The sequence below is a fragment of the Sceloporus occidentalis genome, unplaced genomic scaffold (assembly GCF_023333645.1).
Source record: "Sceloporus occidentalis isolate IW3139 unplaced genomic scaffold, rSceOcc1.0.p SCAF_10, whole genome shotgun sequence".
NCBI classification, from domain to species: domain Eukaryota; kingdom Metazoa; phylum Chordata; class Lepidosauria; order Squamata; family Phrynosomatidae; genus Sceloporus; species Sceloporus occidentalis.
This window is the reverse complement of record NW_028316990.1, coordinates 32,229,359-32,257,181: the sequence shown is the minus strand read 5'-3', so window position 1 is coordinate 32,257,181 and position 27,823 is coordinate 32,229,359. Positions and strand designations below refer to the sequence as shown.

The 27,823-nt window shown below is 42.2% G+C and overlaps 1 protein-coding gene across 4 annotated transcripts; it reads right to left on the bottom strand.

The window, feature by feature from the left end:
- Positions 1–17: 17 nt before the first annotated feature.
- Positions 18–27,471, bottom strand: POLR3E (RNA polymerase III subunit E). 4 transcript variants are annotated; one of them, XM_089476861.1, is made up of 22 exons: positions 27,352–27,471; positions 24,864–25,050; positions 22,686–22,767; positions 22,236–22,286; positions 22,057–22,134; positions 20,815–20,930; positions 20,418–20,500; positions 19,650–19,757; positions 19,278–19,327; positions 17,443–17,562; positions 15,491–15,576; positions 14,032–14,076; positions 13,333–13,424; positions 12,409–12,529; positions 11,170–11,251; positions 10,778–10,837; positions 9,876–10,033; positions 9,543–9,607; positions 6,956–7,446; positions 3,283–3,360; positions 2,701–2,826; positions 18–186 (listed from the first exon to the last, which is right to left on the bottom strand). In XM_089476861.1, exons 3-22 carry the CDS (start codon positions 22,719–22,721, stop codon positions 121–123), a joined length of 2,112 nt encoding a protein of 703 aa, XP_089332987.1. In that variant the 5' UTR covers positions 22,722–22,767; positions 24,864–25,050; positions 27,352–27,471; the 3' UTR covers positions 18–120. The 4 variants fall into 4 exon arrangements, 3 of the variants coding, with proteins under 3 accessions (XP_089332987.1, XP_089332988.1, XP_089332989.1); XM_089476862.1 differs by lacking the exon at positions 27,352–27,471 and adding an exon at positions 25,215–25,416; XM_089476863.1 differs by lacking the exon at positions 18–186 and having other exon boundaries at positions 2,700–2,785.
- Positions 27,472–27,823: the final 352 nt, after the last annotated feature.

Genomic DNA, 27,823 nt, shown 5'->3' with positions numbered 1-27,823 from the left:
CAGTTCTGTCCTGTATGAAGGGAAAAGTAGGTAGGACGTTGGTGTGCTTTTCTTGTCTGCTCCATTTTTGCCTCTGGTCTTGGGAGTTAACCTGATGCAACAAGAAGCGAAGCCCATCTGTCAAGACATTGGCTGTTGCACTGTCCCTTTAAGGTACCACATGCCGCCCTGACTTATGCAGCAGTCCTAGGAGAAAGGAAAAAGCATTAAGAAGCATTCTTTATAATCTAATGTAATCTTGCCGAAAAATAATTCTACTTCTAATTGCATACTTCTAGAAATCAGCTCACTGACTAGTGCAGTGATTCCCAAACTTTGGTCCTGCGTTTATTTTGGACTTCAACTCCCAGAAGCCTCAGCCAGCTTGACCAACAGTCAGGAATTCTGGGAGATGAAGTCCAAAACTTCTGGAAGACCAAGGTTTGGGGATCACTGGACTAGAGAGAAGCAAAGAGAATGAAAAAGTAGCCAGTGTTCATTTCTACTTAATAGGCCAAGAGCAAGGGCTTCCTTTCAATGACATTAAGGCACAATTTTCATCACAAACTCTATATGACGCTTGGTGTTTTAAGAACATATATACCAGTTTGACAGTTACTCCAGAATCTAGGCACCATCAAAAACTGGGGGAAAGTCCTGACTCCTTAGCTGGGTATGTTCCCTTTTGTTTCATTCTCCAAACGACATCTCAGCTATTGAAAGGAGATGAGAAAAATCTATTTCTCTCTCTCTATGAAATATCTGTGTGCAGCGGGAATGGCTTTTCAAACCATAACGCCCTGATTAAAATGCTGCTTGCAAGAGCTAGAAAGGAAACAGAAAGGATCCCAAGGGACCTATTTTCAGAGGGTGGCTTGACTGATCTTGGAAAGTGGTTCTTTTCAAAAGGATATCCCTCCCATTAACTGACAATCTTGTGGAAGAGTAACAGCAATGAATTTGTGAGCATACTGCCTCTCCTCACTGTGCACTTCAATGGGGAAAATTTTGCATGGGTTCCTGCCAGAGAACCTGCTGATTTTATGATCCTTTACGTATACATCTCTAACCTGTATGGCTGTAAAGGCACCCCTTATCTGGCTTACTGTTCCCCAAGAACAATAATGGGGGGCTCCTTTAAGAGATAAAGCATTCCCCGAAAACCACAGAGATAGCATGATGACAGATAAAAACAATCCTTTGGGGCTTGCAGATGACGGCAGCCGGTAACTACAGTGATCCTCTGAGAACGCAACACGCCTGCGTAACGTTTCCAATGGGAATTGTTTGACGCTCTCTCTCCTTGAACAGAAATACTTGAGCCTCAGTGTTTAGACTGATACCTAGTTGGCAGTGTAATTAGAGACCAAGAAACCCACATTAATCTGCTAATTGGTGCAATTAACAAATTAACACTCTTAATGCGTAGGTCTTTTTCAAACAACCGAGGGCGCACACATGTATTCTGAAGATTGTATCAGCCATCTGGGCTTTCCTGTTGCCTCCGCTGTCTGAAAGCTTAGAGCTCTTTATAGTTTCACAGGATCTGAATCTAGAGAAGTAGCCAATCAGATTAATGTACAAAACTTGAAATATCTTCCAAGATACTCCATTCCTTATCCCCTTTCCATCCTCTCTCTGGCAGCATTCTGTGAAATTTTTGTGCCTGTTGCCCTTAACAAAGGGAAGATGATATTGCCATAGTGAAGGGAATCATGGCTCCCAGATCGTTCGCACTGGGATCGCCAAAATGTATCTCCAAAAACATGGATGCTAGAGTCATGCCTTCTAGAAATAAAAAGACATGATTCTCTGTCCACTGTACATACAGATCTGGTGTGTTTGTGTGTGTGTGTACACACATGCATCTACCTTTTCTTCTAACATTTTGCTGCAATTCTCCCAAGCTTAGCAATACTATCTCCCATGCATGGATGGTTCTGTGTTGGTTCCACATTATAAAAGAGTATCGTATACATACAAACCCTGTGAGGAGAATCAGCCTGAGGGAAAATGACCTTCAAGGTCTTCTAGGGATTTCAAAGAGGGCTTGAAATACCACTTGCCAGCTGGCCTTAGGGCTGCTGCTTAAAGGAGAAATAAATAGTCTTTAAAGGTGATTTTAATTAAAGTTTTCAAACTGTTGTTGCAGCAGGTAAAAGTGTGCAAATGCCACTGAGGAGATGGGATTTAATTTCAAACAGCGGCAGGAAAATCTTTCGGGCAAAGGAATCCAATAATCAAGCTAAGCGTGTTAGAGCCAATACCACCCAACTTATAACTGAATATACACAAGTGTGTGCATACACACCCCGGTGAGGATCATGTTTTGCATCTAGAAGTGGTGGTTTGTTTGATGTCATTCCATATTCAAAATTATTAGGGATGAAAGCTTAAAGCTCAGATACATGCTTTGCATACAGAAGATCCCAGGTTCGATCCCTGACATCTTTAGGTGGGGCAGGGAAAGATTCCTGAGACGTGGGAGAGCACAGACAATACACAACCATGAACTAACTGCTATTTCCTTGATATGTTATATCTAACTCCCCTACTCTTCTTTGCAAAGCTGAATGCACACACACACCCTTTTGGTTTCTTTAATCCTACAAGGAATCCTGAGTTCAACAAGAAAACCTGTAAAAAAATTAAATAAAACAAGCTCTACTGCAATGGGTCATAGGCATTTCAAGTCTCACTTACAAGCACACCAGTTATTACCTTCAAGACTTTATCCACCTGCTGCTTCTCTAGATCGTCTCCATATTCCTGGGCCAGCCGACTCTGGATGACATTTCTACGCACTCTGTAGTTTTTGGAAAAAATTTCAAGCAAAATTTGCCTGTGCTTTGAGATCAAAAAAGAAGGAGAAAAGAAAGTAACTCCAGGTTAATATATATAGATATATATAATAGCCTGTCAGAGGCAAAGAAGAAAGGAAAACTAGTGTATGCATAACACAAACCCTTGTGGAATAAGTTATCAGTTGCCTGCTTTTCTTTTTCTGGAGCATGCCGTTCTGTGATTAAACCAGGATACCATTTCAGAGTAAATGACCTGAAACCACTATCTAAACTTGGTTTAATATCCCATCTTGACTTCAACCAAAATTGATAACCACAGTCTGAGGACTGGAGCATGGTTTTGGCGTGGCTTCCAGACTCTTGGGATGCATGCATCATTTAAACAGAATACTTTTAAAGTGACCAGAAGCAGTTTTATTTGGGCCTGTCTGTTTGGGCCTTAAATGCTTATACTTTGCTGGAGGTTTCAGCCCAAAGCACGGAGTCCGCTAGAGCTTACCTGGTCATACATGTCACCAGCTTCCCAAAGTGCAAAGACCTTTTGTTCATCCGGTAATGCGGCCGTCTGTGGAGGAAACTAAAAACAGGTTGCACCAGTTAGGATTATTGGCTTTAGGGTACTTTAAAAAAAAAACAGGACAGGAAAAATACTAATTCAATTAAGATTTTGCATGAATCTGTATGCAGAAGGCAAAACACAAGAGTTTGCAACCTCAGCTTCAACCAAATGCAGGAAAAACAACATAACATGGTATAACTCTCTTGTTTGGGAACAGAACAATCTGCAATCAAGTATAGAACACATGTGAGCTGATCTTGGAGACACAGAGAGAATTTAACGGGTTCACACCATTTCTTTTTTGGGTTCCAAGGCAAAGGATAGTCAAAAACTCTACCTGTGTCTCCCCAACAAGGCTTGCAGAACTTTCCGGACTGCTACTCCCATAATAGCCCAGGCAGCAATGGGCATGGTATTATGGGAGTTGTAGCACACAGAAAAATGTTTCCAAGTTCTGATCCTGTCACATAGTATTTTATTCTTTTAAATGAAGAAAAACAATCTACCCTGATTAAAACAACCACAGACCACGTGGCTCCACATTAACATTGGATCCTACACAGATTTCACTCTGTTCATATTAACCATCCCTCACCCGTGTAGATAATCGGATTTTATACACAGCACCCAGTTCGCCTTGAACCTGGCTGAAAAAGGATTGGAAAAGATCTGCTCCTTTTTTGGCCGAGGAAAAGATGGCTTTGCTGTGCTGCCCCTTCCGCAGCCCCATGGCATCTAAATGCTGCGCCTGACGTCCGGGCAGCTTCACAACGTGCAGCGTCTAAATGCTGCACTCCAAAGCTGCCTGGACGATGGCTTAAAAGGGCCATCTGTTTGGGCCCTAAGAAGTAATATGATAGCCCTATTTAAGTATTTGAAAGAGTGTCACATTGAGGATGGAGCAAGCTTGTTTTCTGCAGCTCCAGAGAATAGGACCCTGAACAATGGATTCAAACTACAGGAAAAGAGAGTCCACCTCAACATTAGGAGGAGCTTCCTGACAGTATGAGCTATTTGACAATGGAACACACTCCCTTGGAGTGTGGTGAAGTCTCCTTCTCTGGAGGTTTTTAAACAGAGGCTGGATGGCCATCTCTTGGAGGTGCTTCGATTGTGAGTTCCTGCATGGCAGAATGGGGTTGGATTGGAGGACCCTTAAGATCTCTTCCAACTCCATGAGTCTTCCTATAAGGTGGCAAACAAACTAAAACGTCTTCAACCAGCCACTTTTTTGTTTTGTCCAAACTGGTTAAGAACTTTGGAACAAGGGAAGATACTAAGTAAACGACAGTCGCCCCTTCTTTCTCGCAGACTTGAGGTTTGCGGTCTTGAATATTCATGGAAGGGTGACCTGTTACTTTCAATGAGGCGTGAGCACGTGCCTCATTCAAGCCTATGGGGCTTGAATATAGGCAAGTCTCCATTTTCGCAGGGGTGGTCCAGACTGGATCCCCCGTGAAAACGGAGGGCCGACTGTACAGTCCCATCAACATTTCCTAAAAATTGATCTCCACAGAGCTGAATGGATGCAAATTCATTTTTTAAAAAGAGGCAAATACTAACAAACCCACGGCTGATTTTTTAAACAGAAGGGCTGGCACCCTGTTCAGCAGTTACAACACTGTCAGCTGGACATAACATATCGTAACTGCTAAGGATTCATGTTTACTGTTATGAACCACCCAATGTGACATCCTAAGCCCCCCACTTTTGGAGCTTGGCAGCATCCAGACTAAAGTGTTTCCATTGTGGGTAACTCTCCTACCCCGTTTTAAACAAACACCATTTACATCTTACATTTCGTATAAAACTAGTTTTTAGATCTCTGAAAAGACACAGATACACTCTTAACTATACCTGCTCGACTTTTTTTCTGATTTTCTCTGCTAAAAGCAAATTTGTATTATGTCTTTTCTCCTTCAGTGCAATTCAGGCAACATACCAAACTAGGATTTGAAAAAACAACAACCCATAGATTAGCCAGGGGCTTCAGATGAAACACCAAACTTATGGTTTGTTACAATATCCAAACCAGAATCATCTGACAACTATGGTTTGTAAGCAGCCACTGTGTCAGAAACTGTTTTACTTTCTATGAAGGTAACACGTACCCCTCAGGTTTGGGCAAACTGTAATTTGGAGGAACATACTAGCTAACAAACTATGGTTTGGTCACTGCTTTGCCTTTGGAGTTCACTGCTTGGGACAGCTTCCTGGGATCTTCAGGGAAGGAAATGGGGCAAATTTAGCCATCCACATATCTGGAATATAAAGTAAAGTCTAAACTAAAATATGAATAGCAGAAATAAAGGTTTCTTGTTATGCCTCAACAACTTGTAGAGAGACAATGGTTTAGAGTGGCTTGTCTGTTTTTGTTTTCCATCAGCTCAGCATCCCATTTTCTGTGATGTCAGTCTATATAGCTCGGACTGTTAATGCAGCCTGTCAGTTCAAACCATTATGGCAAGCCACAACAGGTACCCAAAACAAAATCCATTTCAAACCATGACGTGTGTTGACATGACAGCACAAGTGGAAAATTCCACACCTGGCCTCAAGTGACAGGTCACAATCAAAATGCAGGAACACAACAGATGGTTTATTCAGTGTCCCCAAAGGAAAAAAGATCCTCTCAGCCACTTTCAGTAGCAGATGTGGCATAAACCCCAGCCATAAGGTGTGCATTCTTAGGCTCCTGCACCTCCGGTAAGCCTGTCAGCTACTTGTGGCTGCCGCACACTTACTCATTTGTTTGCAAGCCGGACGTTAAGCGGCTGGGGGGCTCCCTGAAGGCATATTTAGGCTTTGTCTCATCTCCAAGATCTCATTATGTACATGCAAATCCTAAACACTTCTGGTCCGAAGCATTTTGGGTAAGAGGTACTCAACCTGTACTTTCCAAGAAAACACAAACAGAACCTTCCCTATCTTGTAAGATAACAGAGAAGAGAAAATGAAAGAACAAACAATATGCAAATATATAAATACTGTATACTGGTTTAGCACAGCAACTAAGCCAATGGACAGCCTGAAAGACTGTATCCTTACTTCTTACATTGGCTCCAAGTACACTTGCTACAGCTGTCGTTCTTAAAACTGTAATCCTTTATAGCCCAGTGGTTCTGTATGCAAACCTGTTGTAAGTGAAGCGACACACCCCTCTCAGACTTAATGTACACCTTCTGAAGTCCCAGTCCCTACAATGTCTTATAGAGAGAGGACACAAGTGAAGAGGTTGTCTCCCCAGAGTCAGACACAAAATGATTACAACAGAACAGAGAACTCCTGGAGTCCTTGGAAAGTTTTAGTGCTGCTGTCATCATTTTTGTTGTGGGGTTATGGGGACACAGCCAGATGGCTCCTCTGATCTTGCCCACTCTCCATGAAGCACAGAACAGCTTGTGCGATGGAGCCTCAGGGTCTGTATGGTAAGTCTGGGGTTGAGGGGGCAATGGGAGGGATGGTATACCAATTTCCACAGTGTCCAAAAGAGGATATACACAGACGTAAAGGAAACTGACATATACATATGCCACTATCAGGATGCCACTTTCAATCTGCTGTCACAACAGATAGTAACAGTAAAATAAAATATTAAAATAAAAACACTTACAGGCACCATTATTTGTTTGCAGCCCATGTCCAACACCATGTCCTGCAACATTTTGTCTGAAATACCGCTAAACAAGAGATTCCCAGGAGGCAGACTAGCCACGTGGAGATTGAACAACCGTTTCAGCTCATTCAGGGTTAGAACATATTGTTTCCTAAATGTTCCCACCAAAAAGGCTCTCAGTTCTTGGGTGACCCTTTCTTGGACTGGCAAGTGGCCGTTCAAGGAGTCCACTGAGTTCTCTTCCAAATGGATACCATTGGCCAGTCCATTATTCAGGCCGTCGCAGACTGATATGTCCATTGGCTCCTCATCACTCACTGGCTCCTCCTTAATACGGACTCCAAGAACATCCATTGGGCAGGAGGCCTCATTTGCCCTACTTTCGGCCTTCCGCTTCTTAAAGTCTTGCTCCAGTTGTCCGTAGTTCTGTTTGACTTTTGCTATTGCCAGGTTGATCCTCTGTTCTCCGGAAACCAGCAAGGGAGCAGCTACACACAAAAGAAGAAAAGATACCAAGGAAATTTAGGCAGATAACCTGGGAGGTTAAGCAGTGAATTCATTGCATCTATTGAGGTGTGACACTCATAACATCAATCATAATTGCAATTTGGTCACAAGAAGAGCTGCATTGGATCAAGCTGAAGACATATCCACTCTGGTCTCATAGCAGCCAACCTGAAACTTTAGATTGAAGAAGAGAAGAGAAGGTTAAGAGGTAATATGATAGCCCTGTTTAAGTATCTGAGGTGTCATGATGAGGAGGGAGCAAGCTTGTTTTCTGGTGCTCCAGAGAATAGGACATGAAACAATGGATAGAAGCTACAGGAGAAAAGATTCCATCTCAACATTAGGAGGAACTTCCTGACAGTAAGAGCTGTTCGACAGTGGAACACACTCCCTTGGAGATTGTGGTGGAGTCTCCTTCTTTGGAAGTCTTTAAGCAGAGGCTGGATAGCCATCTGTTGGGGATGCTTTGAATGAGAGTTCCTGCATGGACTGGATGGCCCTTGGGGTCTCTTCCAAATCTATGATTCTATGAAGCCTCTGAGTAGCACACGAGCAGAATGTGAGTGCAAGAGCACCCTCCAATTTAAGTGTTATAGTAATTGATAATTGCAAGGCATACTGCCTCTGATATTGGAAGTTATACACTGCCAGGATGATTAGTAGCCATGGACAGACAACTAAAAATGAAGGATGGATGAACTGATGCCTAATTTCATAGAATCATAGAGTTGGAAGAGACCCCAAGGGCCATCCAGTCCAATCCTATTCTGCCATGCAGGAACTCTGAATCAGAGCATACCCAACAGATGGCCATCCAGCCTCTGTTTAAAGACCTCCAAAGGATACTCCACCGCACATTGAGGGAGTGTGTTCCACTGTCAACCAAATGACAATTCCAAATAGCTAAAGAAAGAAAGAAAGGGATTGCTTGTATAAATGAGTTACAAGCAATCTCGACTATCCACAACAAGTTTGTTTTTGAAATGGAGGAAGCAAGTTGTATTTTAAAAAATGATGTAGTGAGAATGACACTACTCTTTTGGGAGGGAGGATGTAACACTGTTCTGTTACTTTTAAATCTACTGTTAAATGGCATTTTTAGAGGAATTTTGAGTGGAATTTTTCAAGCATTATGCCATTCTGTCACCCCTATAATGATGACATTGTCACTACTTCTTACCTAGTAGTGCCACCAGTGTATAATGTATGAATCCTGAAAAGCCTTTGCTTGGCTCACTGCAAAAATAGCAAGTAACAGAATGGGGGGGAAAAGTACGTAAGCACTCCTGCAAAAAAGTATTGTGTCTGTCTGTATTTTACATAATCAATGCTTTTTAAAAAGCAACTTCCCAACTCCAGATTCTGTCAGCTTTGCATGAGTATTTCCCATCACACTTCCAAACACAGAAGAATTTCAAGTCTCAGTACCAAGGGAGTTGAAGAATAAAGCAACCGCCCTTGATAAAAGCTCAAGGTATATACGCAAGATAGACTCGCTTTAAGCCAGGGTTGCCATTAAGACTGCTAATCGCCTTTCAGACTGCCCAACTACTTAATCCTTCCAAGCAGATTTTGGGGGATGGTGGGAAGAAAAGCAGCAAGGGCAGAGGAGAAGGAATAAAAGCAAGGTCCATTCATGTGCTCTATGGGATAATTCTCCTTATAGCCTCCAGAGACTGGAAAGGAGCCAAATGCTGAATTAGAAGTCGCCACATTCACTTGTGTGAGTTCTATAGTGAACTGCCACAAGTTCATTATCTTCTCACTCTGCTTTCAAAATCTCTCCCCAGGGAAGAGTAGCTTCGTGTGGGAGGAATGCTTTTGGAGACACTGCCCGCTCCCACCTCCACAAGACCCTTGGCAAAGGACTGGTTGTTAAACCAATTTACAGTGTAAATATGATTTATTTATTTTTAAAAAGAGCTTGGTTCACATTATGAAAAATATTCATTAAATTTTCTTCTCCTTTCCCAGGAAAAGCAAAAGCAGAGCATGCTGGCATTCATGAGAAAGTGGCCTCCATGTTCACTAAATTCTCCTGCCCACAAATCAATTCCTGACTCCCAGGATGCCTTACCTGCTTGAGCAACATGTTTCTTTGGTGCCATGTGTTCTTTTGCCAGGCTGTACACCTTTTCTAGCCTGAAGAAAAGACAAAAGAGTGTATGTGTTGCTGTGTCTCTTCAACCAATTTCTGACGTATGGCAGCCCTAAAGTGAACTGAGTGACACTTTGAGGATGCTTACTGTTTGACTAAACTAATGGCTCTCCATTGGCCCTTCAAATAAATCTGCCAAGCTAGGCCCACCACCAAGTCTCCATGGCACCAAGACAGATACTAACATTTATCACTCTCCCCTGCATCCCCTCCTCACCCCATTCCCTGTGGAAGGGAAAGCAAATCATTTACTTGGCTTGGATACCCATCCAGAGCATCTGCTGCCTTTGGACCACATCTGGATGCTTCCTGACAAAATCCTCATCGTACTGGAGTTTGAATTCCCAACCTCTGTTTATTCTCAAAAAAGACATGTGCTCCAAGAAGTCCTTCACATCTTCTGGACCAAGCTAGAAAAAAACCAAGTATTTATTTATGTATATATTGGTAAGATATACATTTCACTGTATATGTCACTGACTGTATATCATTCACTGACTGACAAGTTGTCAAGCACTATGTGAGAGCAGCTCTTCAAATCTTAGTGTGTCCCAAAAAGAACACACAGAAACTGGACAACAACTGAACCTTAGCCTAGATAGAAGAATCTGTTGAAGCTTGCCTAGGCAATCCTGTTTGCTTAACATGTAAGATGAACACACACGCAAATATAATTTAAGCAAATGTGTTTGATGCACTAGTGCTGTTTGTGGGAGAAAAATGCATGATTTAAATTCCTTTCCAATTGCATCAAGATAAATTCTGGCAAAATCTGCATTTTACCAGTCTTGGACAAAGTCCAAAGAGATGAGGACTGAGGCCCATATTTTACAATGCAAATCTGGACTGTGGAAAAAATTCCTTGCATTTTGAAGATCAATTGAAGTTTCACCCAGATCTTTTCAGAGTGAAATCCCAGAAGGACTAGTAACTTGTTTCATTTAAATAAACCAAAGTCAGAACTGAATGCTTTTCTTAGGGTGCCTGAAAAAGTCACCTTCTGTCTTTCACAGAACTTTCCATGTGGGTCAGTCGTAAGGTTTGTCATATTTGGGGTGACTGGTAAAATGAATCCTGCCTTGAGACAGAAAGTTGTGCTGAGTAGAACATCAAGTTTTAACATTATCAAGTAAATGTTTAAAAGGAAAGCTTACTTTCGTAACTGTTGCTACTTCTTTCCGTACCACCCAGCGGTCCTGTGTAAACTTCCACATCTGAGCAGGAGAAAGGAGGAGAAGAAGAGAAGATATCATCACAACTGAAGCTATTAAAAATAACTGTGTTTCTCCAGCCTTTACTATCCTCTCAGTGTCAATGCTGTTTAAACCTTCAATCTGGGCATAGGACAAGGAGGAAAAGTGGGGCTACTTTTTAACAGTATGTTGAGTCAGATCACTGACAGCGTATTACTGACACTGACTAGCAGGGGCATCCTGGGGATATCTGCATGCAAAGCATATGCTTTACCAATGAGCTACAACCCTTTCCTACTCAACACTCTAGGATTGGAAGGAACAGTAAGAAAATAGGTGCCTTTCATACTCACAACAAAATCTCTTCCCCGGCAAAGCACTTCTGCTGGGACTCCGCTGTGTGGGCTGGAGGTATCCTTTGGGTACAGGACATCACTGTTCAAGAAGATAAACACTTGTTAGTTGTAGCTTTTCTTATTGCCAGTTGTTATTAATACAGTAGCTCCAGATACCTGCCAAGTAGCACCTTGTAATGCAGTCTGGATTACAAGCTGCTCAAGTCATTGGAAAAAGAACCCAAAGCCCTTGGTATATTGCACACAAAAGGATTTTACAAAGTAAACAGTAGACTGAAACCGGTCATGGTTTTTTTGAAGGAGATAGTAACAGTCTTTTATGTAAAAACCCTGAAGTATTTTCCATTTTGGCAGTTCAACTGATAATAACTCAAGGATGGAAAAAATGATAGTAAATAGTTGTTTATTATCTGTATGGTAAAAAGACATGGTTTATATTTATCATGGAAAAATTGCCCCATAATATCTTACTGAGTAAAGGAAAGGTTAAACCAGATCCATTTTGTTTAAACTGGCACAGATTGAGTGCTCCCTCATCCAAAATGCTTGGGACCCAAAGTGTTTTGGATTTTTAAATTTATTTTGGAATACATGCATATACATAATGAAGTATCTTGCAGATAGGACTGAAGTAGACATGAAATTTATACACAATATTTTGAATAATGTTGTGCATGAAACAATGTTTATGTACACTGAACCATCAGAAAGCAAAGGTGCCATTGAAGGAGGAAAATCTGGAACTCTTTAAAATCAGCTGAGAAACAGAGGCAGCAGAAAATTAATCAGGACTGTCATACCTGCCTAATACCTAAAGGCATCAGATCAGATTTGGTCTAATCTTGGAAGCTAAGCAGGGTCAGCCCTGGTTAATATTTGGATGGGAGAATGCCAATGAATACCAGGTGCTGTAGGCTGTATTTCAGAGAAAGGAACTGGCAGAACCACCTTCGAGTATTCCTTGACTGAGAAAATCCTGTGACATTCATGGTGTCACCATAAATTGACAGGTGACTTAAACACACACATACATAAAATAAAACATTGGTAAATACACAATGAATACATGGCGTGTCAGAAGCTCTCGAATGAGTCTCCCAAGCATGGTAATAGTTTCTGCACCACACTGGACTCTACTTTCTACTACTGCCCCCTCAAAACAAAAGAAAAAGCGCACCTGAACAGGAGAGTCTCTTTTGCAGGTAGAAATACCTCTAGAACAAAAGGCATGCTTACCTTTTCACAACCCAGTTTCCCTGCACCAGCAGTGCCACCTGCTGTATGCAACGCAAGGCTGCAGTAGGATCGGTCCCAGAAGCCAAGAGACTCATCAGGTTTGCAAATGCAATGACCTTCACTGCAGGGAAGGAAAAACAAAATAGAGTTGCAAAGCCGTTTCAAGAGATTCCTATACAGTGGGCCCTCCGCACTCACTGGGGTTAGGGGTACATTCTAGATCCCCCGCGTAAGGGGAAATCCGCGTATGCTCATGCCCCATTGAAAACAACGGGGCACGTGCTCATGGCAACACATGCACCATTATTTTCATTGCAGAGCAGCTTCTGCATAAGCTAAAAGCCACATATAGTGAGACAACACCTGTCTAGATATCCCTAGGTCGTCCAGGGCAACTCTATGGTCAACATGGGCCAGACGTTTACAGAATAATGTTGAGCCAGATGTTGACTGGAGAACCTACAAATGCCTAGAGAAAAGGAATTCATAGCAAACCTTGATTTTCCATTTTATATAAGGGACACCATTTTGCTCTGCCATTGTATTTAATAGGACTTGAGCATCCACGGATTTTGTTATTCACGGGGGATCCTGGACCCAAACTCCAGTGGATAACAAGGTTCCACTGTACTATGGGAAGATGCGTTTTCTCAGCAAAAAAATGCTGGTTTGAGCTTCCCCTGTTATAATGTATTCTGGGGTGGCTCAGTCTCTGAATTACGACCCATCAATTTTACAAAAGACCTGTTCCTGATGGGAATGAAAACTGCCTGAACAGATTCGTTAATATACATAAACACAACTGCCTACATTTTTAGATATTATCCTTAGGAACATGACTACGTCAAAGTCTGTCATTCTACCTCTCGATAAGGTTAATTTTTAGAAACATCAATAAGCCAAATAAATGCCAAAAGAGCATACCATTTTTCAACAAGATCTTGATTTGGTCAGCAAGGGGCAGAGTCCTCAGCTGAGCCATGGAGAGTACATTGCTAGGAGCCACAGGTTTGTCCCTGCATACAAAAGGAAATGCATTAAGAAAACAAAAGACAACACCACCACATTGGCTTCTTCAATGGGTTGTCTCTGAAAAGCTGGAAGAATGAAGCAGGAGAGGACTTAACCATGCCTGCAAATAGGAAGATTTTCCCCCCTAGCACCTTCCACCTCACCAAGCATTTGTTGCTGTGTGCCTTCAAGTCATTTCTGACTTATGGCAACCCTAAGGTGAACTTATCACAGGGTTTTCTGAAGCTGAGGAGCAGAGACTTGAACCTTGGAGTCATAAATCCAAACTGCTATGCTGCACTGGTAAGCATATTTTACACCAAATCAAACCACTGCTCCATCTGGAGTTATATCAACAAGAGTAGGGGATGAAGGGGATGGATGTTGGACCTCAACTCCCATCATCCCTAACCACCAACCACAGTGATAAGTATTGGGTTCCAGCTTCCCCACTGTAATCTACAGATTGCCAGCAAGTCTCCAGTTTTTCAGATGTACCAGCAGAGAGCTTTCCCCAAATTTTTTTGGACATGCTTTCTGAAGTGTTCAAGGAAATGTGAAATCTAGGCCTTTTCTGTAAAGCAGGAGAGCCCTCTGCCCCCATCCACTTACTTTTCCCCTTCCACGCTTGGAGGCACCAGCATCATCAAATATTCACTGCAGAAAGAGAAAGAATACATCCTTACAGCACTTCTATTGAGAGAACTGCCATACGACAAGTAACTTATTTCTCTGGTCTTCTACAAAGAACACAAAAGAATCTATGTTGTCAGTACCCTTGGGTCCCATACTGGAAGAAAAGTTCACCTCCTCTGTCATTTCACACATTAACTGTTCAGTCCTGTGCATCTCTGCTCAGAAGATAAATCCCAGCAGGTTCAATTATGATTTAGTTCCAAGTAAGGTTATATAATTGGCCCTCTACATTTGCAGCTCTGACTTTTGAGGATTTGATTATTTGCAGTTTTGATTAGTAAGTTATCTGTAGGAATCTCTAGGTCCTCCAGTGTAATTCTGCCAGAAGCTGACCATAGAATTGTGCTGGAGAACCTAGAAGTTCCTAGAGAAAACACTTCTCTGGGCATCTGTAGGTCCTCCAACATGATTCTATGATCAATCTCTGGCAGATGTTGATCACAGAGTTGCACTGGAGGGCCTGGAGATTCCTGAAGAGGTGGTCTCTCAGGTAACAAGAAGTGTTTTTTTATTTGTGGTTTTTCAATTCATGGGTTCTTCACCCTTAACCCCAAAGAATGTGGAGGGACCACTGTATATAGTCCTGAAGGTTTTTCTCTTCCAACTCTATGATTCTATGAACATAAGAGGCAGACCCAGCTCCACCAGGGCTAGCCTGGATGAAGAGACTCCTCCCTCCTTAACTGTCATCTTCCGGCCTGTGAGGGAGTTGACCAGGCAGGCCCAGCTCCATCAGGGCCAGCCTGAAGATAGAGCGCCCTCCCTCCATAACTGTCATCTTTCAGCCTGTGAGGGAGAGAATAGGCTGGCCCAGCTCCATCAGGACTAGCCTGAAGAAGAAGAGCCCTCCCTCCGGTCCATCTGCCTTGGTCCAGGCCTCAGAGGGAGAGAAGAATGCTGGACCTGATCTCCTCCCCCCCCACACCATTCCCTTCTCCTTTTGTGTCGTGTCTTTTTAGATTGTAAGCCTGAGGACAGGGAATCGTCTATTATCCCCTCTGTTGTAAGCCGCCCGGATTCCCAGTGATTGGGCGGCATATAAATAAATCCTATTATTATTATTGTTGTTGTTGTTGTTGTTGTTATTATTTCTCAGTAGATGCACACAGGACTACACTATCAACCAAAACCAAGAAAGAATCGAAGGTGAATAACTACAGACAAGGTTCAAGAAACCGTAAGGAATAAAGTTCATCTGAGTTTTACTTGACAAAGTAATCAGGGTAGCAGAAGACAAGAGGGTCACCATTGCTTCCCATTTTGTGCCCTTGCCCCTTTCAATTTAAAGGATGCTGCTACAACTAGTATATAGGTTTCCCTTCAACGGAGACCTGTTCCCAATGAATAATCCAAAGAAGTAAGAGAAAGTTTTTACCTTGGAGATTTAATTAATTCAGTATTTCCAGCCATGCCATGACCCTGACTAAACAAATACTGGCGTTCATGTTCAGAGCGGCTGTCCTAAGAAAGATGGGAAGAAAGCCCAAGATTCATGATGAGGTCTGGATTCCAAGCAATATTTAATTGGCTTTTACATAAACAATTGGCCAGAGCACACTGTGCTTAAATTTCCATGTAAGTACTGCGTAATGTCAAACAGAATAGCTGGAATTCTTTTCACATTGCTTTAAGAGTTGCACACCAATGTTTTCAAAGCTGTTCTTCCTTTCAGAAGCCTAGCATTTTTACTGCAAAAAAACCCAATCAATTTTCATGTCTTTATGGATGCAACAAACACACTGGAAATGCAGAGACCCTTTGTGGACCAGTGTGTACTAGTGCCGATGCCATATACATAAATTCACCAAAAATATCATAAGTATATAAAGGGTTCACAGTTCGCATTGAAGGTTTACTTGAAAGGCCCTCCCTCACTCTATTCAAGAGGAAGACTTGCTTCAAAGTAGAATGAGGTAGGTAAAGTGAGGCCCCCAGGACCATTTCTGTTGCCCCAGATACTGTAACAGAAATTTCAGGAAACTTAAATTTCTAGGATTGGCAGAGCAATAGGATTGGCAAGAGGACCTAGTAATTGAAAATCCATAAGTTTATTTCCAATTGTCGACAAAGGAAAACAATGAACTCAGTGGAATTCAAGTTCCAAAAGCTGAGACCCCGAACAAGACAAAATGGCTCTTTTTATATTATTCAAGACAAAGAAGCTTCTTCAATACACCTGATTGGCTAATTACAATTTAAACATACAGAATTCTTACAATCAGAACAGAAATACATGCATACATTAAAACTGCATCATCACTCCTTACCCCCTCCTGTAGCCTTCCTCCTAACCTTGCTTCTGAATGTCCTTATCTCAGTACATTATGTTATGTCTTTTTACTGGTGCCAGCTTCCATCCAGGTCAAGACGCACTCCTTATTCCTTTGCTCTAGTTTTTCTAAACTCCAAGCCTTTATTTCAAAAACCATCTCTCTGGCTGACAAAGGTGACTCCATCTTTCTATAGTTTTTTATTTCAACAAGGAATATTTCCACCACAATACACACACACACACAACCAAAATATCCTCTACAGTATTAGGGAGGGAGCTTTCCTGCCATATTTTGGAGTAACCCTGGGCCATTTTAGGCCTAGGAAAGTCTTTTTAAAAAACAGGAAATAAACAAGAAGTGATTTCATTCACAATGCAGAATTATAGTGCCCCCATTACACTTTAACTACCATTGTTCCATGGCATGGAAACCTGGGGTCTGTAATTTGGTGAGGCATCGGAGTTCTCTGGCTGAGAATTAGAAAGACCTTCCCTAAACTGCCAATTGCAGGATTCCATGGGATGAAACTATGGCTATTAAAGTGGAATCATACCACTATTATTCTACACGATCCTTATGTCACTTCCAACTCTATTTTTCTGTATGCCAGCCTTCCTCAAAGTGCATCCTCCAGATGGCATGGACAACAATGGTAGCTGGGGCATTTCTGCCACATTCTTGGACCTCCTTGGGCCATTTCACACCTGGGAGAGTCTTTTTTAAAACAGGAAGTGGCTTCCAGTCACTTCTTTTTATTAAAGCCTTCCTCTCCTGGGCCTAAAATGGTCTGAGGGGAGGCAAAAACATGTGGAAAATGTTCCTGTGCCCTTAATGGGTATTTAGGGGCAAAAATGATTTTTGTCCAGGGGTGCACAGTCTAGGGTGTTTGCCTGTTTCTAGAAGGAAAGGAGGGTTGTAGGATTGCAACCTAGACTGTGCACCCCTACAACCCTCCTTCCCTTCTAGAAACAGGCAAAGTGTACATGATACAACTAGGTAAATATTCAATTAATTTAACAAACCACAACTACAGCTAGAAGATGCAAATACCTACCCTTAAACCGTAGTAATGCAGGTGGACCCAGTGCTCCTCAGCTTGCCTTTTCTGCAAGAACTCATAAGACTGAACCCGTCGCTGACGTGCCTGTTCTGACTCCGGACGGGAGAACCTCACCTGAAAAAATTATCCCCATTATTAGTTAGCAGGACCAGATCTCTCCAAAAGACTGAATAGAGAAGCAGCCTTGCTTTTCCCCGACACTAGAATTCTCTCAAGGCAAGATGCTGTGGGACTGCAATTCCCATCAGCGTCAGGACAGCCCATGGTGAAGTATGCTGGGAACTGCAGTTCATGAACATCTGAAGGGCTATCTGTTCCCCATTCCTGTTTTGAATAAGTGTTGGTCTGTAAAAGAACCAAAATATACTGAAACCAGAATATGAGCCACCAACATTATTGCGCTCTTGGTACAGCAGCTGTTAGGTGGAATAACCATTTACTTTTTCCAGAACTGCTGGGATCAGATGACTGTGGTCAAAAAGACAGCATGTCACTAGTTCTCATGACTGAAGGTTAAGGAGTCACACCATTATGAAGTTCTGTCTCCAATTTTCCTTCCGTTTATTCTCATTCATGTTATAGTCAAATGGTCTTTTATAATCTCTTCATGAAGGCCTGGTTACCTTTCCCCCTCTGACATGCTGCTTTTCTCAGGGCAGAACATTTTGCAGTGGAGGCGAATTCAGTGAGATAAGCTTTGCTTTGCTCCAGAATGAAAAAAGTACTCAAGCGTGATACAGGCCGGCATGTATTCAGAACAGGAAAGGAATGGTGTGTATGTGTGTGTGTATGATCAATAGCAAACCCTTTGTGCTTTAGAAACTGGTATCAGACCTGGTTAGTATTTGGACAGAAAGACTGTTTTTCTTATGTGCCTTCAAGCTGACTCTGACTTACGGTGACTCTATCCTAGGGTATTGCCATTGCCTTCCTCTGAGACTAACAGAGTGTGATTTGCCTAAGGCCACCCAGAAGGTTTCCATGACTGAGCAGAGATTTCAACCCTGGTCTTCCAGGGTCCTAGTCTACACTCAAACCATTATATCACACTGGCTCTCCTTGGATAGGAGATCAACTGGGAATATTAGGTGCTGCATCATGGGAAAAATTAAAGCTATTTTGCATGCAAAAAGCTACAGGTGTCATCTCCTGCCTCTCCAAGAAGGATCAGAAAATCTTGTGCCTGAAACGTTAGTCAAAACCAGTAGTACTGATGGCCTGGATTCAGTATAAAGCAGCAATGCAGATGAATTCAGTGCTCCTTTGCCTGTCATTTCTGCAAGAACTCATAGGACTGAACCAGCTGATGTTCCTAAATTAAGCATGACTAATAACAAAGGGAGAATAAGACTCATGCATTCAAGGGAAAGGGCTGGAAAAGCTGGATCTCATTAACCATCTGCCAGAAACCACTTTCCTTAATACAGGTAAAAGCTAACATGGTGAGGAAACCATAATTCAATGGCAGAGCAATTACTTTGCCTTCAGATTGTATTCCCAAATGTAACTGCAGCACCTCCAGTTAAGATAGAGGTGGGAATCATGCATTTCAGCATTCTTCACCATTGGTAGTGCTGGCTGGGACTGACTGGACTCACAGTCCAATAACATCTAGAAAGCAGCACCATTCCCCTACTGACTTAAAAAGATTCCAGATAGCAGGTGATGGGAAAGACCCCTGGCTGAAACAGAGCAGAGCAGGCAATGCTGGATTAGATTTAGAACCTGTTTGTTCTTGTTTAAGACAGCTTTCTAGTCCCCTACATAACAAATGCCAAGCCAAGTTTACAGCTCCTGAAATAGTTATTGATAAGGAATTTCTGACACACCGTGATTTGCTTGACATCTTCTTCAGCTTCATCCTGGGAAGAATCACCAGCTGTGGCAAGAAAAACATGGAAATCAGTAATAAAGTAAGTCAAGGATCTTCAAGACAAGGATGAGTACTCCAAGCCTGACTCTGCTGCCTTTCATGGAACTGCAGAAGGAACATACATGTTGAGTCTCCTCTATCTGAAATACTTGGGACTAAAAGTGTTTTGGATTTTTTAAACTTTATTTTGGAATACCTGTTTACATATATGTACATAATGTGATATGTTGGAGATGGGACGCAAATAACAAAAAATTCACTTATGTTTCACATACACCTGCCTGATCTTCAGGGGAGGCCCTTCTCTCAAGAGAGAGAAGCTACTCACGTTCATTAGCAGCTTCTCTTTCCCGGTATTTAGCATCAGCTTTGTCCAAGTAGCTGAAACTGGGCCTCATTTGCAGGATTCCATGCAGTGGTGTAAGGTGGAGTTCACCTGAAGGAAAAACATAACATTTTTATTCTCTTATAATATTTATATCCTGCCTTTCCTTTAATGATGTCAGGGCCATGTACTTTCGATTCCCTGAAAAATGTCTCCTTTTCTTCCCAGCTCATCTTCACAACAACCCCTGTGAGGGAGGGCCACAGTGAGACAAAAAAGTGACTGAGTCTGGCAAATCTCCTCTGAACAGATCTTGCCCAGAAAACACTATGATAGGTTTGCCTTAGGGTCGCCATAAGTCGGAAATGACTTGTAGGCACACAGCACACACAAGATGAGTTGGTGTGATTCCCATGGCTCAGAAGGAATTAGAACCAAGATCTTCTAAGTCCCAGTTCAACACTCTTCACCAGGTTTCACAGCATAGACTTTGAACGGAAGCAGCGACAAGGAGGGCATGGGTCTATAGGTTATACAATGTAGTACTGGGAAAGGGGGAGCAGGAGAGAAATATTATAGCCTCTCACTTTGAAGCCAGCATTTCTAAGGTTTAAAAATGACATTTCAAAAAGGCTTAGTTCAGTTTTTACTGATACTGAAAGTTTTTGTATAGTAGAAAGACAGGATAACCATTTAATAATATAATGAATAAACATTAAAAAGTGCCTTTTCTTTTAAAAAGATGGTAGAAATCTTGAGATTTCAAGTTACCTTTCCTGTAGATAGCAGCAGCATATCGTGAAACGTTACTTGTGGTTTGCGAAGAGCAGAAAGATTGCTTATCCATCATTTTCCTGCAAAATATACAAAGCTGCTTTGATTGTGACTACTTGAGGAGAGTGATCATCTATTAACACCTCAGGAACAGACAGACGGTAGTTCTGGAACTACAGCAGATCTCTGGGTGATCCAAAGTAATTATCGAGGAGTTCAGAACTTATGATCCATTGTGCTTTCAAATCACTTGGAAAAAAACAAAACATCACTTCCCACCAAAGATCCAGTTGGGAAACATTTGGGGTAAAAATGTATACTGACAAAGAAGAGGTATGAAGCCATGCCTCCAGCATAGACTGGCACAGACACCCAGCACCCTGGTAATACTTACGAGGAATACATCGTCGTTTCATCTGCACATGTGCCATCGACGTTGAGTGCAATCTGTTCCCCTTTACTGCGACAGTAGTTGGGATTCAACGTATCGATAGCCATTTCCAGCTCAACCTAAGCAACAGTAGTTTAACAAGCAGAAAGTAACACTTTAAAAACAAGGCAACATCTAAGAGATTGTATCTCCCTATACAAGTCAGCCTGAGTTCTAAGAACCTCATTGGAAGTTTTTAACTTTTGTAACACAACCTTTTTAACATAATATTTTAGTTACATTTCTGTTTTAAATTATTGTAAGCCACTTTGGGCCTTATGGCAGGAGAATAATATATATATATATAATATTAAAAACGTAACAGGGAACTCAGTTATCAATCAAGGACCCTGATAAATAAAGCTTAAACACTAATTTCAAATATGGAAGTGCAGACAGACTTTAGGAATGCATTCCTTATTGGATCCTCTTCCTCTCAATGTCCTCCTCCTGTAAGGTGCAACCATTCCTCTGTAAATGTCTAATAGGTAGAATGCTAAAACAGGTGAATCACTAACTAAAACCAGCCATATATTGTAAGTATTTGAATAGCATCAATTCCACATGCATTACAGCACTGTGATCCTACAAGAGTAGTGTCAAGTTTGCAAGTACTGCTGACCCTGTATCATCTACAGTGGAGAGAGACTAAGGCCAAGGTCAGAATTATTCACTGTGCTCTTGATAAGAGTCTAGACTTGAACTGGGGCCTTTCCTCATGTGTAGCTGTGGCTGCCACCCCACGTAAATTTATCCAGGGAATAAGCATCACCAACTACGCTGGGCCTCCTTTTGGAGAAAAAACACACACAAGATTGATTTCTTAGCTACTACATCACGGCTGACAAATGTGAGGCCCTTGAGATTGCAACTTCCATCAGCCCTAGCAGAGCCAACAGTGAAGAATGACTAGAGCTGCAGTCCAACATTTTGGAGGGTCATGAGCTTCCCATTCTAACAACTATGTTGGATCAGTAAGGCAATCAAATCTTTCAGTTAAATCTATTTTCTCTGGTAATTGATGGCAAAAACAGAAAAGTCTGACTCACTGAATCTTTCAGTGGTTAGTGCATGAACTGGGAAGCAGCTGGATAGGCTTACAAGGTATTGTAAGTCCCCTGCCCCACTAAGCCTTAATATTTTTAAGCAGGTTACTGTGATTTTGAAACATTTTCAAAAAGAAACAGGATTAAAATTAGGCTCTACCTTTTGCTGTTTCGGCTTTATCCTCGCTGACAAGTGAGTCACTTCATCGTACGTCATCGAAGCGGGGCGAATGGGATACTACGAGAGAGAAAAGTTGCTGAACTGATTCATGTTAAAAAGAAGATAATACTTTAATATATGGGTTTTCTTTTTTTAAAAAAAAGTTAGTCCAAAAATACCTGGAATAGATAGAGTTTCTCTGACAGACTTTTGGCCAAGTACACATCAATCTAGGAAACCGGGAGCAAAATAAAAATAAAATGTAATCATGTCTTTTTATTTGCTTTTAATATTTCTATCAAGCGTACAAAATTGCACATAAAACCAATGCAGTGCCACACAGAGCAAATAAAGTAAAAAATTATGGACCAACCTAAAACCAATTAAGAAAATACTTGATGGGAGAGACACCAGCCAACTAGTTCTCAGCCTGAAGTGTCTGCCTTTGTGGTAAGGCTGGCCCCAACTGCATTTACCGCTCTTCATCTTGGATGCTAACTTCAACAGGCCTCCATTTTGAACTAATCATCAATTACTCTGGCCAGTAAGTCTGAAGACATGCAACATTCTTGGATCAGTGCAAAAGCTAATGCAAGAGATCTCAAAAGAAACAAGACTGGTCCATTTACCTCCTGTATAATTGGGTCATCTTCTTCATTTGCCATAGTAGCATCAAAAGAAAAATGGCTTTGGAGTATCACTTAGAGCTGGCTGAAAGAAACACACAGGAGTCTGCTAAGTCATCAGTATTCATTCCATAGTAAATACACAGGACTGGCAGTGGGTCACTGAAGAACCCGTTCTACCCCATCAATTGTTTATTCTTAACTTCTTGTTCAATGGGAGGAAGAGGCAGTAAGGTGTACAAGGAATTCTTTCCTTGCCCCCTTTACTCTTTCCTCTCTTGCTTTTCCAAGTAATAATCTGGCTCATGAAGACAAGCAGTGGCAGAAGCAGAGAACTACACTCTTCTCTTCCCAAGGAACTTCCCAGATCCAAAAGCAGAAGTAGAAAAATGGATAAGGATGTGAGAAAGCAAATTTCAACTTTTTCTCATCCTAACTCAAACATCACAACTTCCTTAAAGGAGCCATTAAACATGTTTACGATATCCTCAGATATGGCTTCTACTCTGATGACTGTATGGTATGACGACATCACAGGAAAGTTTTTGGACTACCATTGCATTGTCTTACTGGTGGCAATCATGACTGGCAAGACCCTACAGATAACTAGGTCAACCATGACACTTATACAGTGGCATATAAGAGTTAGAGGCATGACATAGATTCCCTAACGTATCTATGAATTTCTTATTGTATGGAATTCCTGCAGATAAGTGGGGGAAATGCACAGGGGCATGCAGGCTTTGTATGCAAGAGCTTTCTATTTCAACTCCTCTGACAACAAAGCATCATTATTGAGAATCTGCCAGGAAATGGTAAATATAATGCAATGTCTAATTAAAGAAGTACACTTTTCCTTTGGTACAAGTGACCTCATGGTTACAAATAGCCTTCCTTACATACATCATTCAGGGTAGCTGTGTTGGCCATTTAGCAAATTCAAACAAAAATTCACCAAACTGTGATAAATTTATTGGCCAACCGAAATGCACAATATACTTGTTGCAAGCTTTCGAAGCTCCACTGGATCTTGGAGGCGAGCGCGGCGAGGAGCAGTTAGTCTCAAAGGTGCTACAAGATCTCTCTATGTAATGTTTGAGGCATGAAGTTCTTACCAGGACCTTTCCCTTTCCTTCTACATATCAAAAATAGAAGTCTACAGATACTGGAGGAGCTCTAGTTGGTTAAAACTTGGCTCATCATGTACAACCAACATGATGGTATAGTCTGCCTACTTGCTCATGCTCATTTATTGTACCCTGTAATCTGTAATCTCACAGCAGCTCTTAGGTGAATATGGCCATTATAAAACTACTCAATTCAATTTTGTGCACACATAAGGCCATGGTTTGAGTGCTGGGTTATAACTCTGGCGATCAATGTTCAAATCCCTGCTCAGCCATGCAAACTGACTAGGTGACCTTCGGCAAGTTACGTACTCTCAGCCTCAAAGGAAGGCAAAAACAAAGCCCCTCTGATTAAGTCTTTTCAAGAAAACCCTGTGATAGTTTGCCTTAGGGTTCCCACAAGTCAGAAACGATTTGAAGGCATGCAGCAACCAAGTCCCAAGAGGAATGTCAGCCATTGTTATTTGGTATACAGTACATGTTTTCTTTTAAAAAAAATTAGGATCTGTCATCACAGAATTTAGTAATATGGTGACCTTAGCAAATAAATGAAAAAAATTAAGGGGAAAATAGAAAATAATAAGAAAATGTGACTAGAAGTTGTTAGGGAATGATAATAATAGGTCTGTGGCTTGGTTAGAGCACCCACTTTGCAGGCTGAAGGCGTCAGGTTCAGTCCCTGATAGCTCCATTTAAGTGGATCATGAAACAGAAGACGGAAAATACCAGTTGGAAAAATGGCTACTACCCATTAGAACAGACACAACTGTAAGATGGGCAGATCTGTAATAAGGATAAAGCAGCTTCCTATGCCATGCAGATGAGAAAAGATCTGTTGAGTATGATGGAGTCTTCTTCTTTGGAGGTATTTAAACAGAAGCTGGATGACCATCTGTCATGAGTGCCTTGACTGTCTATTCTTGCATGGCAAGGGTTTGGACTGAACGCCCTTGTGGTCTCTTACAACTCTATGACTCTATGACCCTGAAGACCACTGCAGACAATGCCTTAATAGGTTCAAATGTTATTTACATAATAAGGACTAGAGGCTTACATTTAGGAAAAATGTGGATGCTCCAGTTAGCTGGAAACAGATTGAGAATACGAAATTTCATTTCCAAGTTTTCTGCTATAGTCTGCCTGGTTTGATGTGTCGGTCCGGCTCCTGTGACTTCCACGCTGTTTGATGTGGAGACGCTGGTCGGCAATAATATTTTATCTTCATGTGGTAAAGAAGTCGCCTGTTAAGGTTTGAAGATCAAGATGCTTGTTTAAAAGTAAAGAACCAACCCAAGCTGGCACAAGAAATGCACATACTAACATACTAATCTATCTGGATCACAAAATTGTATTAAAAGTGATGCAATCAATTAAAACACACCACTCAAAAGCGAAAGTAGCCTACCTGGGAAGTGAGTCATTGAAAACCGCACGACAGATCAGAGGAATTAATGCTGGAACTGCTGAGCCAAGCTGGGCGTCTGCCACACAACCACTCTCTGGCCAAAAGTCATGTAGGAATCAACACCCCAAAGACAAACTGAACTCCAATCTTTCTCCCATAGGCTGTATTTCACACATATCCCACAACCAGGAGATCTCAGTAAGACCATAATACTCCCTATATAAAACATCTTTACAGTGATATATAAAGTTGGCCCTCCACATTTGCAGTTTTGACTTTGGCTGCTCTGATAGTTCAGATTTGAGTAATATGTTCTCTCTAGTAATCAGTGGTCCCCAAACTGTGCTCTTTAAAGGATTTTAGACCTCAGCTCCCAGAATCCTGGCCAACACAGCTGAGGCTTCTGGGAACTGAAGTCCAAAACCTCTTAAAGGGCACAGTTTGGGGACCAATGCTCTAGATCAATGGTTCCTAAGCTTTGGATCTCCAGGCGTTTTGGACTTTGGCTCCCAGAATCCCAGTCCATTGGCCAAGGCTTCTGTGAGCTGAAGTCCAAAACCTCTGGAGGACTGGATTTTGTGGATCGCTGCTCTATGGTCAATGTCTATCAGAAAGAGGACCTAGAGCAGTGGTTCCCAACCTTCCTAATGCCGCGACCCCTTAATACAGTTCCTCATGTTGTGGTGACCCAAACCCATGAAATTATTTTCATTGCTACTTCATAACTGTAATTAAATAGGTGTTTTCCAATGATCTTAGGCGACCCCCATGAAAGGGTCATTCAACCCCCAAAGGGGTCCTGACCCACAGGTTGGGAACCACTGAGCTAGAGATTCCTAGAGAACCCTTCTCTAAACATTTGTAGGTCTTCCAGCACAACCCTATGGTCACGGTCTGGCAGATGTTGACCACAGAGTGGCACCGGAGGACCTGAAGATCCCTACAGAGGTGTTCTCTTGTGTAAAATAAATTGTGGTTTTAGTTGTGGTTTCCCCACTTTCACAGGGGTCCTGATCTTTTAAACCCAGCAAATGTGGAGGGTCCACTGCACAGAATTTTACCAGCAACGTTTCCTCTACAGGAGAGAAGCAGAAGAGGCCTTGGGTTTCACCTTGGGTTCCTGGCAGTGTCTAAGCTTCCCAAATAAAACACAATGATGTAACAATACAGCAATACAGCAACACCGAGAGAGATGGTGCAGACATAGGAGTTTTCTTGTGCCTTACTCCATATCATTCTCTCCTGATGGTCTAAAAACAGAACCTCCTTTATCCGCGTTTGCCAAAGGAAGGTTTCACTGGGGAATGGGTTTCAGGAACCCTGAACACATGGTTAGGAAAGCCATTTTGTTTTAGAGTCTATGACTCTAGGCACAATTTTATTATTAAGGTTGTTGGCCAAATGGCCGTAATAAACTTATTATTATTATTATTATTATTAAGGCTCATTGCTGATGTAACTCTGCAGAGGAGGCTTTGCAGAAACAGGAGGCAAAACCTGGGTTGGAGTAAGAGCTCCTCCAAACTGCTCCACTTTCTAAACCCACTGCAGAAATAATCCAGTTTGAGGCCCCTTTGAGAGCCCTGGCTCAGTGCTAGGGAATCCTGGGAAGTTTAGTTTATGGTGGCCCCAAAGCTCTCTGACAGAGAAGGCCCCATTCCAGCCCATGATAAGGAATTATGGGAACTGTAGCTTTGTGAGACCTTTAGCCTTCTCTGTCAGAGAGCTCTGGTGCCACAATGAACTACAGTTCCCAGGATTCCATAGCAATGAGCCAGGGGCAGTCAAAGAGATCTCAAAATGGGTTTATTATTAGAAACGACCCTTCCCAGAATTCCATAGAGGAAGAAGCTGAGGGAAAGCACCTCTGGAATTCTGGGAAAGGATCCTGGCTGTGGAATTCTGGGAAGGGACGTTTGTTGTGGCCCAGAGCGGAGCTTCGCTCCGCTCTGGGCCACAACAAACGGCCATTCCCAGAATTCCACAGCCATGAGCCAGTTAAATCAAAGTGGTATCAAACCGGGTTAATTTTACAATGCGGATGAAGCCTGAAATCTCCCCCCAAAAGGCTAAAGAAGGCTAAAGGTGAAAGAAGAAGCCCCTTCTGACCATTCCCCTCCTTTCCTTCCTTCCCTACCTCTCTCTTCCCTGCCGCTTTCCCTTCTTCTTCTCCTTCTTCTTCTTTCTCCTCCTCTTCAATTTAGGTCCACTTTGGAAGCGCTCAGCCGGCCGCCATCTTGGCCTGGCTCTAGGCGGACACGTGGGAAGCTCTGGCTCCGCCTTTTACCCACAATGCTCAGCGCGCGGTGCAGGGAGGCGCCGCGGGCGGCAGGTGGCGCTGCGGAGTTTGCGCATGCGCGGAGGAGGAGGAGGTGGCGTTCTTGGTTAAAAAGGAGCCGCTGTTCTGAGGGGAATTGACTGAGTGGCCACGCCCCCAGAGAGGCTGGAACCTTAATCCAGCGCCTTTAGGCCGAATGAGGCAATGGCAAAACCCCTCAGAAATAGGCAGCCAATCAGAGCGCAGGAAGGGAATGGAGTCAAACACATACATAATATTAAACACAAGGTTATATGTGTGTGTATATACACACACACACACACACACACAA

Excerpts from the sequence above, each read along its gene's own strand:
- POLR3E (XM_089476861.1), bottom strand. The coding sequence starts at position 22,721 with ATGGCAAATGAAGAAGATGACCCAATTATACAGGAG. Across the intron at positions 19,758-20,417 it reads TGCTGCTATCTACAGGAAAG|GTGAACTCCACCTTACACCA; the intron begins GTAACTTGAAAT and ends TTTTTCCTTCAG. Across the intron at positions 10,034-10,777 it reads AAGTAGCAACAGTTACGAAA|CTTGGTCCAGAAGATGTGAA; the intron begins GTAAGCTTTCCT and ends GTTTTTTTCTAG.